This window comes from Grammomys surdaster, unplaced genomic scaffold, assembly GCF_004785775.1.
Source record: "Grammomys surdaster isolate TR1022 unplaced genomic scaffold, NIH_TR_1.0 126063, whole genome shotgun sequence".
Classification (NCBI taxonomy): domain Eukaryota; kingdom Metazoa; phylum Chordata; class Mammalia; order Rodentia; family Muridae; genus Grammomys; species Grammomys surdaster.
The window spans coordinates 5,535,029-5,553,199 of NW_021620873.1; the positions used below are offsets into that span (position 1 = coordinate 5,535,029).

Below are 18,171 nucleotides of genomic sequence, written 5' to 3' on the forward strand. Positions count from 1 at the left end.
TCAATCAAAGATTCTTCCCTTACACCCAACCAGGAAATCTCACCCAGAAAAGGGTTCTTCTTCCCAGCAGCCTAGACATCACAGGGAGCTCTTCCTGGGCTTCTAGGAAGAGGCTAATGGTAACCTACCGGCCCGTAGGGTCCACAAGAGCAGATTCTAGTCTCACCAACCTCTTTGTCTTCTAGCTCCTGTTGCAACTGCATCAGGACCCAACTTCTCACTGGCAGACCTGGAGAGCCCCAGTTACTACAACATAAATCAAGTGACCCTGGGACGGCGGTCCATCACCTCCCCTCCTTCCACCAGGTGAGCATGGACTATGGCCTTGTCATCTTCCCATGGCTTCAGCAGCTGTGGTACTCCAGCATGTCACATGAACAGCCATTCTCTGAGCCTCCTGCTTTATGCTATCATGGAACACTCAATCATAAACATAACCCATAAGATGGCACACGAGCCTGCCTGGATGGGAGTCTCAGAGGAGGCGTGTCTTGTAGAGATGGCGCTTGAGCCCAGAGACACAGGGAGCTGGTAGGAAGAATCTACCTGGAGACTCCAGGTAGCCTCCCTCTCAGTCAGAATTGGACACGTTGTCAGGATTATCCCCACAGAGTACTTTAGAGACCAGAAGACCCTTGAACTCATTTAGGGGAGTGGGAACCACTAGAGGGTCTGATGAGATGCCTGTTCCAGAACGCTCCCTGCGGCCACACCGTTTGTGGGTGGAGCTGACAGCAGCTAAGCCACTGTTCCAGGATGGAACATAGGAAGGCCTGGACGGAGAGCACAGTTTGCAGAAAAGAGAGATGCCTGGGAGAGAAAGCCTGAAGTCAGAGCCAGAGTTCTGCATGGGGAGGTTGAGTCTTTCCTTTTTAGCCAGAAAACTTTTTTGTTCACTTTTTTATTTTTATTTTTATTTTTATTTTTTTGCTTGCCTTTTCAAGACAGGGTTTCTCTGTGTGCTGAGGCTGTCCTGGAACTTTGTAGACAGGCTGGCCTCAAACTCAGAGATCCACCTGCCTCTGTGTCCCGAGTGCTGGGACTAAAGGTGTGTACCGCCACATGCCTGGTACAGGTATTTGCATGTTGCTAGAGGCTTTGGACTGAGTCCTGGGGAAACCCAGGCTCTCTGCAAGAGCAGCACATGCTCTCAACACCTGAGCCACCTCTCCACCTCTCCAGCCTTTGCTGTTTGCTTTTAGTCTTGCATTAGAATTTTAAAAATTAATTTACTTATCTTTGTTTCTTTTTGAGACAGGCTCAACTAGCTGACCTGTAATTCACTGTAGTCCCCCTGTGTCAGCCTTCTGAGTACTAGGATTACAGATGTGAGCCACCACCTTGACTTAAAACAGTCTTTAATGACTGAGTTCCATGGCACAGCTGAGAGCTGATAGGAAATAGTGGGCGGGGTGTAGAAGGCAGATGAAGGTGTTTTGTCTGTTCTTTGATGGCAGCCCGAGGGAGAGCAGGTCTGGAGGTGTTTCTACTCCAGGAACTGGGGGCCTGGAACTTTGGCCCACTTGACTTGCTTCTTCCTCTTCAGCACCACCAAGCGCCCCAAGTCCATCGATGACAGTGAGATGGAGAGCCCAGTTGATGACGTGTTCTATCCTGGGACAGGCCGCTCCCCAGCAGCTGGCAGCAGCCAGTCTAGTGGATGGCCCAATGACGTGGATGCAGGTATGGACACAGCAGTAGCAATACGGCAGTCTGTGCTTCCCTGTGGCCTCTTTTGTCAGGTGACACTTTCAGGCTCTTGGGTCCTAAGGGTGTCAGAGCATACTGATAGAAGGGAGTGGGGTGAGGATCTGAGCCGAGATGATCGTCAGCCTGTAGGCATGGTGGGAGAGCAGACGGCTACCAAGCCTACAGTGCCATTTATTGAGGGCATGGCCTCTTCATAGATCCCTCGCCTCTAGAGACCTGTCGAGCCTTGTGGTTCCCTGGATTAAATCATTCCCCCAGCTGGGCCCAGGGTTGTGTCGGAGGCCTCCTGGCTTTCTGAGGCAAGGGCAGCCTTTGTTTTAGAAGGTGTTCAGCAGCATTCCTGGCTCCGCCACTAGATGCCAGTAGCAAACATCTCCCCCCTTCTTTAGATGGTTGTTTCTGTTTTGAGACAGGGCCTAGCTATGGAACAGCCAGGCTGGCCTCACACTCGCAATGCCCTTACCTCAGCCTCCCAAGTGCTGGAATTGCAGGGTGCATCACTGAATCCAGCCACCCTATTGGATGACTATAAATGTTCTTAGACATTGCCAGGTGCCCTCAGGGAGACAGATTTAAGACAGGCTAACCCTAGCCTTGGGACCTAGCTTTACAGAGAAGCTCAGAACTGAGGGTGGACGTGCAGAACTAACTGTCTTGGGAAACTGGAAAAGAGCAGAGATTCTGAAGAGCCTGGAGGAAGCCGCCTAGACTTTCCCAGTCCTGACCAAGCTTGGCTTCCTGCTGAGCCCAGCCACAGGCTGCTCCAGGACAGGCTGGTCATATGGGCAGCCTAGAAGCTCAGAGGGACAAATTTGTGCACACCAAAAGCTATGAGTGTCCTTGAGGCATTGGGACCTGAAGGTGCAGACTTGCTATTGTACAATGTGCAGAGAACTTGCCCAGTGCAGATGGAGCTGGGGACACTCTGGATGGGGCTGGGGACCGGGCTTCATTTTTTGAGCCAGGTGTCTGCTGGAGAACGGGCTGAGAGAGCCAGTGCAGCCCCTGGCTTTGGCTCTGGTTCCCATGCAAAGACAAGCAAAGCTTACCTCCTGGTCTTGGGCTGAGGAAGTGGACTTGGCACCCTCTAGAGCACCACCCAGCATGACTTGGAGGTCCCTCACAGGATCTCCCTGTGGCAGACAGAGCCTGGGCCAGTGTGACCTACACACATCCCTAGGGGAATCTCTGGAGGTAGATAGAGTGGGAGTTGAGAAGGTTGGCGATTGCTGTGTGCCAGGTCCCAGTCAGGCTTGCCCTTGGGCAGGTGACATCTGCAAGGACTGCTGCTAGGGTACTTTGAGGACCCGCTGACTGCCTGTGATTCCATGTTCCCATGAGCCTCCTCGCCAGGCTTCTGCAGGCTGTCCTCTGTCTGCTCTACTGCCTGCCTTTTCTGCTGCTTCTGGTAGTCCTGCCATGCACTGCACCCCCAGGATCCCTTACCCCCAACTTGTCGTTGTTTCCCTGGGCTGCGACAAATCGCCAATTAAGCAGCCCAGCTGTAGGATGGGAACAGCTGGGTAGGCACTGTGCAGCAGCAGGGACAGCTGTGCACAGCTGGTGGGGCACCCCCCCTCCTCACCATGCCAGCTATCAGGTGGTACACAGCTGCCGCCAGATAACACCTCTGCTGGTCGCTGGGAGCTCGCCCTCCCCCTGCATCCCCCTGCCACGTCTCTCTGTGGTTGAAACTCTGGGTTTCTCTTCGGCAGCCCCCCTTTTCCCATCAAAACCAACTAGATTTATCCCTCAAATATCGGAGCTCCAAGCCTGCCTCACCTCCACCTTGCCTGGTCAGTCTGGGCATGGCCTTGAGGCTCAGACCAGGATGAGAGATACCAAAAGAATATGCCCCTGGGAGCCGTCTGACAGCCTGTCACCTGGATCTGTGCATACTGCACAGAGATGATGTCGGCTTGCAACCTCCGACTGTCAAAGGCAAAGCCCAGTTAGGGTCTTTTTGTACCACTTTCTCTGGCTGAATACCATGCTTGCCATTGACAACAGGGCAGAGAAGAGCCCCAGTCTGAAACCTGTGGCCAGGGCAGCCCTTGCCCTCTAGCTGTTCCCAGGATACTCCCAGCTCTGGCTCCAGCCTTTGTTCTCCTGTTGCAGCTCTGGAGGGCCTCTAACTATGCTTTCCTTTTTCCTTTTCTTCAGAAAGAGAGCACTGATTTCTTCAGGCCAGAGTATCCTAGGGCTCAGGGTGCCTTGTCACAGCTCTGCGTCCCACCCAAGGCTCCTTTCATGGCCTGTCACTCCTGACTCTCCACCTGGCATCTGTGGGCTCCTCACCGATCCCTTCCTAGATGCTAGCCCTGCACCCTTTTTAATTCCTTTATCGACCGACCATCAGGAGCAGGATACCTTCCTTTGCCACCCTTGCCCAGCATCCTCTCCCACATTACCAGGAGCCCAGTTTCCTCTTTGCAGAAGCAACCATAGCCAGATTGCACCCCTGAGGTCAGGCCCCAGGAGGAGCAGAGCAGGGCAGAGGTGGAGGAAGGGCTGCTGGGCACTGAGGAGAGAAGGAGCGGGCTGCTTTGCTGGCTTCCCACCCCAGCCAGCTAAACCCGCGTGTTGCTGCTTCCTCCCCCCAGGCCCTGCTTCTCTAAAGAAGTCAGGAAAGCTGGACTTCTGCAGCGCCCTCTCCTCTCAGGGCAGTTCCCCACGCATGGCTTTCACCCACCACCCGCTGCCTGTGCTTGCTGGAGTCAGACCAGGTGAGAGATGGGGGCGGGGCCTAAGGGGACACTGTGGGAGGCAGCCACAGCAAGGGGCAGCTGGCCAGGTACAACAGGGGGCCAGGGATCGCTCTTCATTACAGATCTGGACTCCCCAAGTGGGTCGTGCACGGCAGTGGGGTGGCATGGAATGGGCAGCGTACCTCTGAGAGCCAGGCTTGCCCACTCGGTTCCTAGAATCCCTCCCACATGCTAACTCTGGCTGCGTAAGTCTATGTTGGGTGCATGTTTCGCACATGCTCACTGGGAGCTGCATGCAGCCTCCTTCTCCCCCACTAGCAAGTAGTTTAGCCAAGTTGCTCTCCTGTGGATTAGAAAGAGCGCACTGCTCAACAGTCCAGGTTCCTGGTGTCTGTCCTAGAGCAAACTGTCACCTAATCTGGGCCTCCCTGCCTTTCCCAGAAGTTAAGGGCTGGACCAAAAGGACAAGGCTCACCACGAAATGGACTGCCTTGCTGGTCTGAGGGCACATCTCTTCAGGCCCAGAGAAGATGCTGGATCTTCCTGAGGGTGGGGCCAGGCAGGATACCCGGGAACCTGGCTCTCCCGCACGCACGCGCTACTCCCCTCCCGCAGCACCCATCTGGCAGCAAAGGCCTGGCTTTTGTTTGCACATGGCCCTCTTGTGTCTGCCATTCCTCTCTTCTCTTCTGTAGGACACGACAGGGAGGTTTACCTCCCAGCTTCCTCCTTGGGGCCTCCTGGCTTAGAGCCCAGAGGCAGCCAGCACTGGGGCAGGGCGTGGTGGCCACAAGGTGGGGGCAGGGAGCCCAGGCCTTGTGCAGGCAGCAGGAGGGAGGCAGGCTCCACCCTGCTGCACTCCATTTTTATGAACTCCAGAGAGAAGCCAAGTTTCCTCAGCCCCCTAATGAAACTGAGAGCTGATTGGAAACAGACAGGAAGGGGGAGAACTTGAGGAAGAGCAGAGGCCTGTACAGGGGTAGGAACTGTGAGTTCACAGCGACAGGGCGAACACATGAAGGAGGCCTATGCAGCCGCTTACACATTTGGAGCCCTTTGTGTGCCGGGTGCCGATCCTGCACAGGGCCTGTCTGTCTAGAGACTTGGGAGCGGTGATAATCTGTTGTCAGTTCTTCAGGCAGGCTTACGTCTAGGACAGGACAAGAGAGGTGTTTGCAGAGGGTAAAAGAAGGAAAATGTCAAGGATGCTAAAAACTCAACAGAGGATAAGTAACATATTAGTATGTTGTTTCTAAATAATAAAAACAGTTGCAAAGCATACGACCATTCCAACATGTGAAATCCCAGCGCACAGGAGGCTGAGGCAGGAGGATCAAGAATCTGAGGGGTATGACTCAGAAAACAAACAAAAGCAAAAGCTTTTAAAAAGCAAATAACATTTTAACAGTTTGCTGGGACCAAAGCGCCGATGGCAGAAAGTTCCACTTAGCACATGGGGAGCCTGGAGCGCAAGACTCCATACTGCAAAAACAAAAGAAAATCAACATCCAAAAACAAACAACAGAAAAGCACCCAGACAGGTACCTGCAGTCAAGGCATTTGATTAGGTAATGGGGACAGGAGGGTCCAGGGCTTAAGGTCATCAGGTTCGGCCTGGGCTGTAAGAAGCTCTATCTCAACAAACAAACCAACCAGAAAAGCAACATCCTAACAATTTTAAACAGATAAGCCCAACCCTGCACTGGTAGCTCACTGTTCACCTGCCTCAGCTAACCCCACGCCAGCTTCAATCAAACAGTATTTATAGAAGCAAGCAGCTGGCCCTCAGGTACTAGCCTGCCAGTTTATTTTCTTTTCTTTTATTGCATTGATTTTTTTTTTTTAAACTTAGATGACTGAGGCATTTTGTGCCCGACACAGTGCTTCCGCCCGGTTTGCCTCTTCCTCAGGATCCTCAACCCTCCTACCAATCACCATGTCTTCCTTGTCAGGGGCCTGTTCTCACAATCTTTTCTCTCCCCTGCCTGTGTGCACACAGGGAGCCCCCGGGCCACGGCATCAGCACTGCACTTCCCTTCCACGTCCATCATCCAGCAGTCGAGCCCGTATTTCACACACCCAACCATCCGCTACCACCACCACCATGGGCAGGACTCGCTGAAGGAGTTCGTGCAGTTTGTGTGCTCTGACGGCTCGGGTCAGGCCACCGGACAGGTGAGTCCAGAGGGCACAGGAGCCCTGTAGCCTCATCTCTTTGTCTGTGCGCCTGTTTCTCTGTCTGTCTGTCCATCTGTCCGTCTAAGGGCTCATAAGGATAGGGCCAAAAGTCTGAAGCATACGTGGAGTTGGAGTAGCAGAAAGCCCATAGAGTCTACCTTGTGGTCAGCTTTAGTGGGCTTGGGGCCAGGGTCTGAGGATTGTGCTAGGGCCTGTCTGTTAGGGTCGGAGAGTTGGGGCAGCTGTCCAACCCTCCCTTCGGGGCTTCTTGGCCTTCCTGTTGACCCTTGGTTCCCAGCAGGAATGAGCCTACAATTTGTTCACTCTAGGCCTTGGACCACCACCTCTTCCTAAAATGTAGAGGGTCAAGAATTTGACAGATTCTGGACCTGAATTTTCCTAGCTCATCACTGTTGACATTTAGACTGTTTATTCTTCGTGGTGTGGGGCTGCCCTGGACTCTGTGGGAGGCATCCCTGGCCTCCACCTGATAAATGCCAGGAGTACCTCCTTCCTCTCAGTTATGGCCATCAAATCTGTCTCTGGCTTTCAGTAGGCCCCATGAGAAGCTTGTGTGAAGATAGATTCCTATGACAAAGGGCTCCCACACTGTTATGGTTCTAGAAAGTCCTTCTGACCCACAATTCTGTGGGACAGTGGGGCTCCATGTGTATTCCTTCTCTATTAGCCAGCCCCAGGGACACTCCAGGTGCTCAGCAAAGGAATTATCCAGGAAGATAATGGGCCAGAGATGCTGCCAGGGCATGCTCAGTCTCTAGGGGTCACTTGAGATGAGACACTGTGGTCCAGACTTCTGGGCAGTTCTGCAGGCCAGCGGTATGAAAACTCCCCAGCTGTTCTCTCAGCTGGCACAGGTAGTCTGGTTGTAAGAAGTCAGCAGGAAGATGTTCAGGGGGTTTGGAACACAAGTTGGGAGTGGTGTTCTGGAAGTCCACACCAGAGGCAGTCCAGGGCAAAGAGCAGCGGTCCTCTGTGGTCCAGCCAGGCGTCCTTGATGTGCTCCTGGAAGAATGGCTATTTTCTGGTTCTGGGGCATCACTGGCTGGGCTAGGGTCTGCATCCTGGCTCTCTGTCCATCCTGGGACTGGTCCTGTTTCCTCTGGCTTGCTCCCCTATTCCCACCCTTCTGCTGTCCTTCTCTTCTTGCCTACTTTACCCCACAAGAGTTTCTCTTGCTGACTCTACAACTTAGCACAATGGCCGCCTTCCTGCCTCTCTGGATAAAAACTGCCCATCTTAGAGGGGTAGGGGCATAGAACTGGCCCCTGGTTGTCACATTAGAGATAGAGAGGACTCCAGAGGGATACTGCCTAACCTGCAGAGGCAGCCAGGCTCGGAGTCCAGATAGGCAGGACCTAGGACCTTTAGGTCAATGCAAAGAGCCTCTAATCACAGGACCTTGAAGAAAGTGAGTTTGGCTCCTGCCTCCTGAGGGCTGGGCTCTGAGGCTCTCCTGTGACCTGGAATGTGTAACATAGAACACCCACTTTGCCTAAGAGTTATTTTCTCAAGACAGGTACCTGTTCCACGAGACTGCAGACAGAGATGTAAGCAGACACCTTGCTGAGTATGTAACTAGCATTGGGGAGTAGGGAATTCTGTCAGGACTTTCTCTGTGACTTGACACTGAGAGAAAGCCTGCTGCAGGGACCATAGGGCTTCTGAGGGGAGTCAAGAGATGCAGTCATGTTGGGAAGAGGCTGGCTTGTGGGAGAACAGAGGCTGTGCTGCTTCGCAGGGCCACAGCAGAGCCGTAGTCCTCAGACCTAGTCTATGTGAAGAGTCACCCAGAGGCCTCAGCCTTCAGCTTGTTTCAGGAGCGGTGGAGCCTAGGAACCCAAATGTCTACCGAGGCCCTGCTCCCAGTCTCCTGGCCAAAACACCCACTCTAGAAACCACTGACCTCGAACCTACAGGAGCACCTCCCTCACCACCTCAGGAACCCCAGGTTACAGAGCAGCTTTTCAGGAAAATATTCATAGTGAAGAAATACAGACTATTACAGAAGGGCTCTCAGGCATCCTAGTGTTTCATCTGCCCAAGTCTAGGGTACTTGTTTTGAAGGTCACATGGATACAGCATCTAAGGTGATGCCAAGGGCAGGAGGAAGGGTTCTGGGTAGTAGTGTGTCAGGGGTGGTGAGGGCTCAGTGGGGATAATGACTTGGAAGCAGGATGCTGCCACATGTACGAGGCAAGTGCTGTGCTGGGCCAGTGTAGATGAAACACTAGGGTGCCTGAGAGCCCTTCTGTAATAGTCTGCATTTCTTCGCTATGAATATTTTCTTGAAAAGCTGCTCTGTAACCTGGGGTTCCTGAGGTGGTGAGGGAGGTGCTCCTATAGGCTCTAGGTCAGTAGTTTCTAAAGTGGGTGTTTCAGCCCCAACTCAGTTCCTAAGGTAACACAGAGTCAAGGACTTTGATATTTTAATGCCTTGATGTATACTCACCTAGAACTCCAATCTTCCAGGTCTGGTGAACGTTACTTCTAGAAATAAGTCTGAGTATTGTGACTAGCCCCGTCAAGTGGGTTGTCCTTTTAGACACTCTTGCAGGAGATGGCCTCCATACTGTGTCCTAGATGCTCAGAGCCCAGAGAGACATCATGAGGCTGTGATCTGTGGGACTGTTGCATTTCCTGTCTGGGGGAAGCATGGGATGAGAGCCAGACAGGCCATAGACACCAGGGGAGAGGCTGCTGCTTGGCTTTCACTGATATCCCTGCAGAGCTGGAAAGCCTACCCTTTGGTCCTGATGCTGCCTAGAACCAAAGAGTCACTCTCTAAGATGGTATACCTAGCACAAAAGACTCCAGTCCAGGTCACAGATAGGATGATGGGCAGCCACTGATTACTTTTGCCAGATGTGCCAAACTGTCATCCTCAGAGGATGCAGGAATGGCAGAAGGAATAGTGTGTCAGATCTAGCAGGTCATGAGGGATAAAGGCTTGTAGCTACAAGAACCCAAGGTCTGGGTCAGGTGTGACTGAAGTGGAGAAGGAGCTGGGCATGGGAATGCATGCCTGTAACCCCAGCATTTGGGAGGTGGAGGCAGGAGGATCAGATGTTCAGTCATCCTCGGGAGTAAAGCACTTGCCATACTAGTTTAATGACCTAAGTTTGATCCCTGGAACCCACATAAACATGGAAGGAGATGACATAGAGCAGAAAGGACAGCGTAGTCCCACTTGAGGAAAAGACCCTGAGGTCCTGCGTCCTGGAAGTGGGCCTTGAGTCTGCTGGCATGCTGGACTCTGGGGTCAGCTGCTCCCATGACTCTGATGAAGAGTGAAGGGTAGCCAAGAATAGGACAGTGAGAACCAGTATGACTCAGAGACTCTGGCCGCTCCTTGGGTGGGTGGGTGATGCTTTCAGAGCAGAACTCAAGGGGTACAGGAAGAAGCTTCGGGCAGGCACTCTGAAGTGAGGAGGGCTGTCAGCCTGAGTTCTAGAAAGTCTAAGGAACTCAGCATGGGAAATGCCTGGGAGAGGAGAGAGGGTGTGGAATTTGAGCCTTGACTAACCATTGGGAAGGGTGTCTTACTTCTAAAACAGCGGAACAGTCGAAAGAGAGCTGAGGTAATTTGCTTTTGGGGAAGAGGGCCCATGAGGCTGCCTCCAGGCATGGCCAGTGTAGGAGGTGACTTTGGATGAACTACTTCCTTGCACAGAACCTCACTGGATTCAGCTGTAGAATGGATAGACTAAAGTTTCCTTTGTATCAAAGTTTCCTAGAGACAGTACTGTTAGCTTCAAACAGAGGATGAGCTTCTGTCCTGCCAGCTATAGGATATGGATTTGTGGTTACCCACTTGATGCCGACAGTATCTTCTAGGCCTCAAAAATAGCTCTAGATGTTGCCAGTGTCTTCCAGGATGGGAGCAGAATGGCCCTGAAATGACAACTGGTCCTTTGTGAGTAGCTGGCAGGTCAAACACAGCATGAGTATGATGCCTGGGCCATGGTCAGAGGTCCCACGCCTTCACCCCCAACAGCTACTCCCCACCCCACGGGGTCTCATTGTCATCAGCTGAGTAGTGGGGACAGACTGGCTGGCTGGAGACATCTCACCTCCCTGGAGGTGGGGGTTTTCCTGGGGTTTGTCTTCCCCAAGGAGGAGCACTGTAGGAGGAGCACTGGCCAGGTATAATGGTGCACCCTTATAATCTGAGCACCCGGGATGTCGAGGCAGGAGGTTTACCAATTTGAGGGCAAGTTGGGAGAGAAAGTCCTCCCTAGTACTTGTGCCTAAGTGGCCAGAAGGGCTGAAGTTTGCACCATAGGAAAAGAAGAGCTGGCCAGGCCTCCCTGCACCTGAGCTGCTGTAGACTGGCCCTGAGGGCTCTGTCCGAGCAGCAGGAGGCATGTTCCAGGTCTCTCCAGGGAAACTGCGCTTGCCAGTGCTGGGGAGCCTGTGGTGCTTTCTCTGAAGCCTTGAAGCTGACCCAGACACGGTCAGGCATGAGGCCTGGAGGAGAAACGAAAGTTTGAGGCCAAAGAGGGCACAAAAGGACAAGGAATGGATCTTGGTGGCAGAATGTCCCTGGCTCCTGAGGGCGTACGTTATCCAGGGACTCGCTCTTGAAGAACCTCACAGAAGTTGGAGCCACCAATGGTGTATTTTCCTCACTGGCTGATCTTTATAGAAAAGGCCAGCATCCCACTGTTCACAGGCTGAGAACAGGATCTGCTGCAGATAGACTGGAGGGTGAACTTCCCAGTACTGTAGCCTCCTGAGCCATGCTGCCCACTGGGGTGGATGTTGGCAAGCCTGTGGGTCTTGGCCAGTCAGCCCGCCCCAGCTAGGCCCATGGAGGGAATGTGCCTTTGAGACCTTGGAGGTGAGCTGGCTTCTCTCTCCTGCCATGAGCATGGCTGTTCTAGGTGCAGTGGTATGCATCACTAGGTGGTTCATTTCTGTACCTAGAACATCTTGCTTAGAAATTGACAAATCAGCCACATGTGGTGGCATTTGTCTTTAAACCCAGTCTTTGGGAGCCGGAGGCAGGTAGAGCTCTGTGATTTTGAGGTCTACATGGTGAGTTTGAAGCAAGCCAGAGCTACACAGTAAGATCCTGATCAGAAAAGAAAGAAATGAGGAATCACCCGTCGGACACCCCCCTTCTTCCCTCCTCTATCTACTCCATAAGAGGAAAAAGAAAGAAAGAAAGAAAGAGACAGAAACACCCAAGAAACCAAATAGAGGCCTTACGCCCTCCTCCATCCTGTGCCTAGAGGAAAGGCCCCTCCCTCCCACTCCTGCATCTTCGATCCGGAGTGCCTGCTCTCAGGAGCAAGCGGCCAGCCGCGCAGGGGAGCGAGCGTGTGTCTGTGTGTGATGTGCCTTCATGCGTCACTCTATTTATGTTGTTCGCAGCCCAACGGTAGCGGCCAGGGCAAAGTCCCGGGGTCATTTTTGCTACCGCCGCCGCCTCCAGTGGCCAGACCTGTGCCCCTTCCTATGCCTGATTCCAAAACCACCAGCACGGCCCCAGACGGCGCCGCCTTGACTCCTCCATCACCTTGTAAGTGGACGATGAAACCGATACCACAGCGCCCAGCATCCCTGGCCCATCTACGCAGTCTCCACTGCAAAAAGAGGAGCGCCCCCTCCCAACAAAGCCCCTACCCAGAGCGCCTCAGAGCCTCCCACCGGATGAGCAGGGTTGAGCCCTGGCCACGGCCTCCGGGGCCTCAGTTACACCAGCCAGCACCCCATGAGCCCTGCCCACTGCTCCCAGCCAGGCCCTGGCCCAGGCCCCCCTGGGGGGCGGGAGGGAGAATGCAGTGGGGCACTGGGCCGGGGGTGCTGGCGCGGGTAGGGGGGCGGGAGGCACAGCCATGCCATCTTCATGCCTGATTGCTGCTTTTGTTTTTGTTTTTGTTTTTGGTTTTGATTTTTTGGTTTTGCTTTTCAATTTTTTGTTGTTGTTGTTGTTTTGTTGTTCCCTTACACACACCAAAACAAATTGAATGTGACCACGAGGTGATGCCACCGTCATCTTCTTTTTGCCTTGCCCCTCACCTCCATCTGGCCCTTTGGGCCTCTGAAGATGCAGGAGGCTGCTTCCAGTGCCTTCTTCCCTCCGTCTCCCATTTGGTTGTTTCTTCTTCTTCTTCTTCTTCTTCTTCTTCTTCTTCTTCTTCTTCTTCTTCTCCTTCTCCTTCTCCTTCTCCTTCTCCTTCTCCTCCTCCTCCTCCTCCTCCTCCTCCTCCTCCTCCTCCTCCTCTTCTTCTTCCTCCTCCTTTTTCCCTCTTCCTCCCTCCTCTCATCCTCCCATCCCTTCCTTTCTCTCCCTTCAGTTCCTTTCCCAGGTTGTAAGTTCCAAGGAGAAGGGGGAGGGGCACTGGGTCCTGGCTTCTTTTAATACCTCTCTCCCACCCGTCCTTCTCCCTCCCCCTTCTTCCTTCCCTTCTCCCCTTTAAATCCAATGACAAATGTTGCCAAAGGGAAGAGAAGAAAAATCTTAAGTGGAGAGCTAGACCCAGCTAGACCCGACGTGAAGGACAGGAGAGGCGGAAGGCAGGCGGCGCGCTGTCTTGGGTTGGGACAGGGGTGGGCAGAGCTCTGAGCTGGAACTGTGCAGGAGTGGATGGGAGGGTGGCCCATGTCAACACTCCTGTCCGTTCGCGCTCTCTGTCCTTCTCTCCCTCCCGTGGTTTGAGTTCTTTCCCCTCCCTGTTCTCTCCATGCCATCTTCTCATTTGCATTTGCATTAGACATGGTCACAGTCACTGGAGGTGGGCAGAGTGGGGAGGAATCCAGGCGGGAGCACACTTCTAGAGAGAGGCGGACAGAAACTGGTGAGCATGTCCTGGATGTGTCTGGTATAGACAGGGGTGGCTTCCCAGGCAAACTATGACACTCCATTTTCCTCTGGGGACTGTTTCCCAACTGTCAGGTTCAGCTGGATACCCCAGAAGAGCTCAGGGGTGTTGGGTTAATTTTTCCCCTGGGGCACTGGACAGCTGCCCCCCCCCCCTCCAGGTGGCCGAGCTTTGGGGCTCTGTCTATGGCCTCTTTCTCTGTCACCTGGCCTAGCACACTGATGGGAAGAGAGTAGCATGTGCCTCAGTCCTTCTGCCACAGCACAAGCCAGGCAGCCAGGCCACAGGTCTTTTTGTGACCACTCCCGATGGCTCAGCCCTCCACTGGACCCCTGTGAGTTCCTGAGCCACTTGCCAACCGATGGGACTGCCCAAGGTGGTAAGTGGTACAGCCCCTAGTGAGGCTGTGGGGCTGGAGCGGTGGCCTGGATGACAGAGTCATTGCCCAGCCAGGCTGCTCCAGGCTGCCCAGGCCCAGCTCTCACCTTTGAACTGCCCTTCAAGTAGAAAAGCTAGGGACTCCACTGGTAAACCTGGTGCCAGCCATTGTCTCAGTAGGGGACAGAACTAAACCCAAGGGACTTCCGCTGCAGCCTCAAGTGCCCTTCTTCACCCCAGCCTTGATGAGCTGAGACAGGAGAGTATGTGTGTGCTCCTAGTCAGGGAGAGGAAGGGCTTCGAGCCTGGCCTCCCCAGCCGCAGCCCTCACTCTTCCTTCCTGCTGCCAGTCTACCCTGCAGCACGTCTAACCTAGTCTCTCCCTTCTCAGCCGCCCAGAGAGGCAGTGCCCAGGTGGGTCCCATAACCTGACCTGGTCTCTCCCTTTCTTCGCTCCCCTGCTCCCCACAGCATTCACAACGACAGGCGCCTCCTCTGCCAACCGGTTTGTCAGCATCGGATCCCGGGACGGCAACTTTCTGAACATCCCACAGCAGTCTCAGGTAGGAGATACCTGGATGCACGCAGAGGTGTGCACCCCAGAAGCACATCATGGGATGAGGAAAGAAACTGGGAGTCTTGGGAGGGCTGTTCCTCATGAGCTGCACACCCAGGCTTCTGCCCGGCTGAGCACCCTCCCTAGGCAGCCTCAGGCTCCCTGGCTAATCGGCTAATTGGATAATTAGTTCTAACAGCCCTGGACCTGGGAAAGGCAGCCTGAGGCCATAGGCCTCTGGGCCATCCTGATGAAGCAAAGATGAAAGTCTGAGGTACTAACTAGGAAGACAGCCCTATCTCCTGGATCTCTTCCTTTCCTGCCTAACCCTGGGCTTTCCTGTTCCCCTGGCACTGGGTAGGGTAGATGAAGGTGGAGGAGGGACAAAGCAGGTGGGCCACATGCCCACAGACTGGCATCAAGGGCAAGGCAGAACTGGCTGCAGTCCTGGAGGCCTCGCGCCTAAGTCCCCATAAGTCCCATTAGGAGGAAGGTCAGGCTGCTGGAACCCCCAGTCCCTACTGATACCACCCCCACTTTTCAAAAGGAGACCAGCCAGGCTTGCGTGAGGCCCCAGACTGCCTTGAGAATGCGTGTGCATTTGTGCACACATGGACATCTCTTGTGTGCTTGTATCTAGAAAGGATGAGAAGAGTGGGCAAGAACCCAGGGAGGACCCACCTCAGAACAAGCCAGGGGCAGCTTTAGAGGGCCAGGGCTTTCAGAAAGAGCACACAAATATTCTTCTTTTTGTAAATTTTATAAAAACACTTCCTTGCTGGCTTCCTCAGCCCTGGGAAATCCACCCCTGCTCAGAGCCTCTGCTGGCTCCTGCCCCGCCTCTGCTGAGTCCAGAGAAAGTTTGGTGGATGGAAGTTTTGTGTGTGTGCTTGGAGGGTCTTTTCTTTTTTCTTTCTTTCTTTTCCTTTAAAACACACACACACACACACACACACACACAACTTAGTCAAACTTCAGAGCTCCCTAGTGGTGAGGAGGGAGGAGAAGGGAACTTCAACCCCCTCCAGCCTCCCACCCCCTTTCCCCAGAGTCACGTCTGACCCGTCTGGTTTCCAGGAGCAACCAGACATGATGTAACACCCAGATGAACTTGAACTTGGGGGTGTTGAGAAGACAAACAATGGCTCTGAGCAGGCTCTGGAGCCAGCCCACTCTGCTCTGTGCCAGGGAGGCCGAGAAAGCCCTGCTGGCAGAAGGTGGGAGGGGGTGCCAGAGGAAGGGACAGCAGGCGGCCTCCCCTCCCAGCTCTGGGCTGGCACCAGGAGCAGGACTCCACTGCTCCCTCCCTCTCCCCCTGCCAGTGCTACTTGCTCCGATGCTACTGCTGGAACCAACCCTCCCTCCCTCCCTCCCTCCCTCCCTCCTTCCCTCTCTCGGTTTTCCCTCCTTCACTTTCTCTGCTTGCTTGACTTGGATGTTTTGAGGCCAAGTCAGAGTTTGAGGCAAGTTTGGGAAACAATTTGTCTCTCTCCCTCCCTCACTGCTGTATGTCTCAGGTGAGGAAATGAGTCCTCGCCCCAATCCAGGGCCCTTGACTGGTCAGGTGTGTCTGGGGATTGGGGGAAATGAAAGTTAGACACCCCGGAGCAGGAGCCCTTGGGTCTGGGGGCAGGCAGAAGGCGGTAGGGGGACAATCAGGAGTGGTTTCCACAGTAACCACTGACTTTAGCTGATCCTTGGAGCACCAGATGGAAACAGGACAATAGAATGAGGGAAGAAAATTTTAGCAATTTTATCATTCTCTAAACAGTGCTTTTTAACTTAGTTTTAATCAATTTTGGGCCCAGCTTGGAAAGCGGGAGGGAGTAAGCAGAGAATGTTGGACTGGCCTTGACAACAGACCCTGCTCCCCAGGCCTGTGTGGAGGCCCCCCTAAGGCCCCATGCCACTCTTGAGACTAAAAAACTGTATAGTACAGGAGCCAGCTCAGCCTTTGGTGTGGCCTTCTGTGTCTGGGGTGTCCTCCACCAGCCTGTGTCTGTTAGGGAAGCAGAGGAAGGGCAGAGCCCATGCCATGGAGCCATGGTCTAGGAGCCCATGGTAGCCATGTTAGAACACCAGAGCTAGAAGCCCAGAGCTCTGCTGACTGGCAAGTTCAGTCCTAAGTTCCCACCTCAGCTTTCCAGGCCCTTACCTGGCTTTTAGTGAGTGGGCAAGTGGGACTCTGGGCAGCTGCCTGAGAATCCACAGAGCGAGGCAAACTTCCTCTGCACATCCTGCCAGACACCCAGCAGGCTCCCAGCATCACTGATGGGCAGCACCCTTTGCTGTGGCAGCCTGTACCCGCATTTCTGGGTGTCCACCCATTACACCTGTCATCCTCACCACTGGCTATGTGTAGCAGTGTGCCCTGACATTAGAGCAAAGCTTAGGGCTGAAGAGCAAGCTCAATAGTAGAGCACGCACAAGCATCCCTGAGGGACAAGGCTCAGTCTCCACACCTTATTCCACAAGCCACAGTTCACATGTTCTTGCTCATAAACCACCACACTGTCACCGACTGCCGTGGGCGGTACACTTAGGATGCCACTGGCACAGAAAGTTCTAGAAGTTCTTTGAAGACTGAACTTGATTTTGACTTGTGTGTGTTTGAGTGTGTGATGCCTAGAGATGGGCACATGTACCACTGAATGCATGTGGAGATCAGAACACAGTTGTTTTCAGTCACTTCTCTTTTTCTACCTTTAGGTTTAGGGATTGAGTTCAGGTCCTTGCATACTGGGACTAAAGGAGAAAGACACTGTGCTTCTCCAAACCCACTACTAATTCTTGTGTTTAATGGCCCTGGTTCACATGGGCACTTAATACAGTCCCACACTGGAGCTTGAGAGACAGGGTCTGGCATGAGCTGATCAATATTGGAATAGTAATGTTTTTGCTTTTTCAAATAAGAGTTGGAACCCAGGGCCTCAGATATGCTAGACAAGGCCATACTCCTAGCCCAATAGTGGTGGGGTTTCTATTTTTATTTTGTTTTTGAGCCAGGATATAATAGGCTGGCTTCAAACTTGGTCCCTTTGTGCAGCCTCCTGTGTGTTGGAATTACTAGCAAGTTTCATCATACCTAGATCCAATAGTATTTTTTGTTTCTCTGAGTTTCGAGACAGTGTGTGATTCTGTAGCCCAGGCTGGCCTAGGACTCTCTGTGAAGTCCTGGCTGTACTCGAATTCCACACAATCTTCTTGCCTCAGTCTCCTAAGTGCTGAGATTACAAGAACAAGTCACCAATTTTGGCTTCTAATAGTATGTTTATTTTTGAAACAGGGTGTCTCAATGTAACCCTGGTTGTCCTGGAACTCACTATGTAGACCAGGCTGGCCTCCAGCTATGGAGAGATCCACCTGCTGGGATTAAAGTCCTGTACTGCCATGCCTGGCTCCAACAGTATTTTAAACACTGGAAATTTTCACATGAAATTCTGCCTGGATCTCTGGCTGCTTTTGAAAAGTTGGCCACTCCAGGAGCCTGGTGCCTTCGCCTCAGCTTAACAGGCTGGACTTTACGTAAGCAGAGCACAGATATTCCCTGCTCACGTTTGCTGCGACGTGCAGCAGATAGGACCACAGGCTCTTACCTATCCCCCACATTTGAGTTCTGTCGTCTGAGAACTGTGACTATAAGCAGGTCAAGATCATGCATTCTGTGTGTGCCTGGCATCAATGTGGGCTTGGGGCAAGGATGGAATGAGGCAGCATCTGGTGTGTATATTGTATAGTATAGTATAGTATAGTATAGTATAGTATAGTATAGTATAGTATAGTATAGTATAGT

At 53.1% G+C, this 18,171-nt stretch overlaps 1 protein-coding gene and 1 long non-coding RNA gene across 6 annotated transcripts in view; one reads left to right on the forward strand and one right to left on the reverse strand.

Moving 5' to 3' along the window:
• Positions 1-18,171, forward strand: part of Nfix (nuclear factor I X) — a 70,057-nt gene that overhangs the window by 46,951 nt on the left and 4,935 nt on the right. For 2 of the 5 annotated variants that reach the window (XM_028755461.1, XM_028755460.1), the window contains 6 exons: positions 186-306; positions 1,547-1,683; positions 4,314-4,436; positions 6,418-6,593; positions 11,994-12,141; positions 14,294-14,385. In XM_028755461.1, the coding sequence (XP_028611294.1) occupies positions 186-306; positions 1,547-1,683; positions 4,314-4,436; positions 6,418-6,593; positions 11,994-12,141; positions 14,294-14,385 (797 nt within the window). The remainder of the gene's footprint in view (positions 1-185; positions 307-1,546; positions 1,684-4,313; positions 4,437-6,417; positions 6,594-11,993; positions 12,142-14,293; positions 14,386-18,171) is intronic. The other 3 variants (XM_028755463.1, XM_028755462.1, XM_028755464.1) reach the window with 3 other exon arrangements.
• LOC114610840 lies at positions 1,342-5,022 on the reverse strand. Its single transcript, XR_003709742.1, has 2 exons — positions 4,894-5,022; positions 1,342-1,785 (listed from the first exon to the last, which is right to left on the reverse strand). It is a non-coding gene; the product is annotated as an uncharacterized LOC114610840 (long non-coding RNA).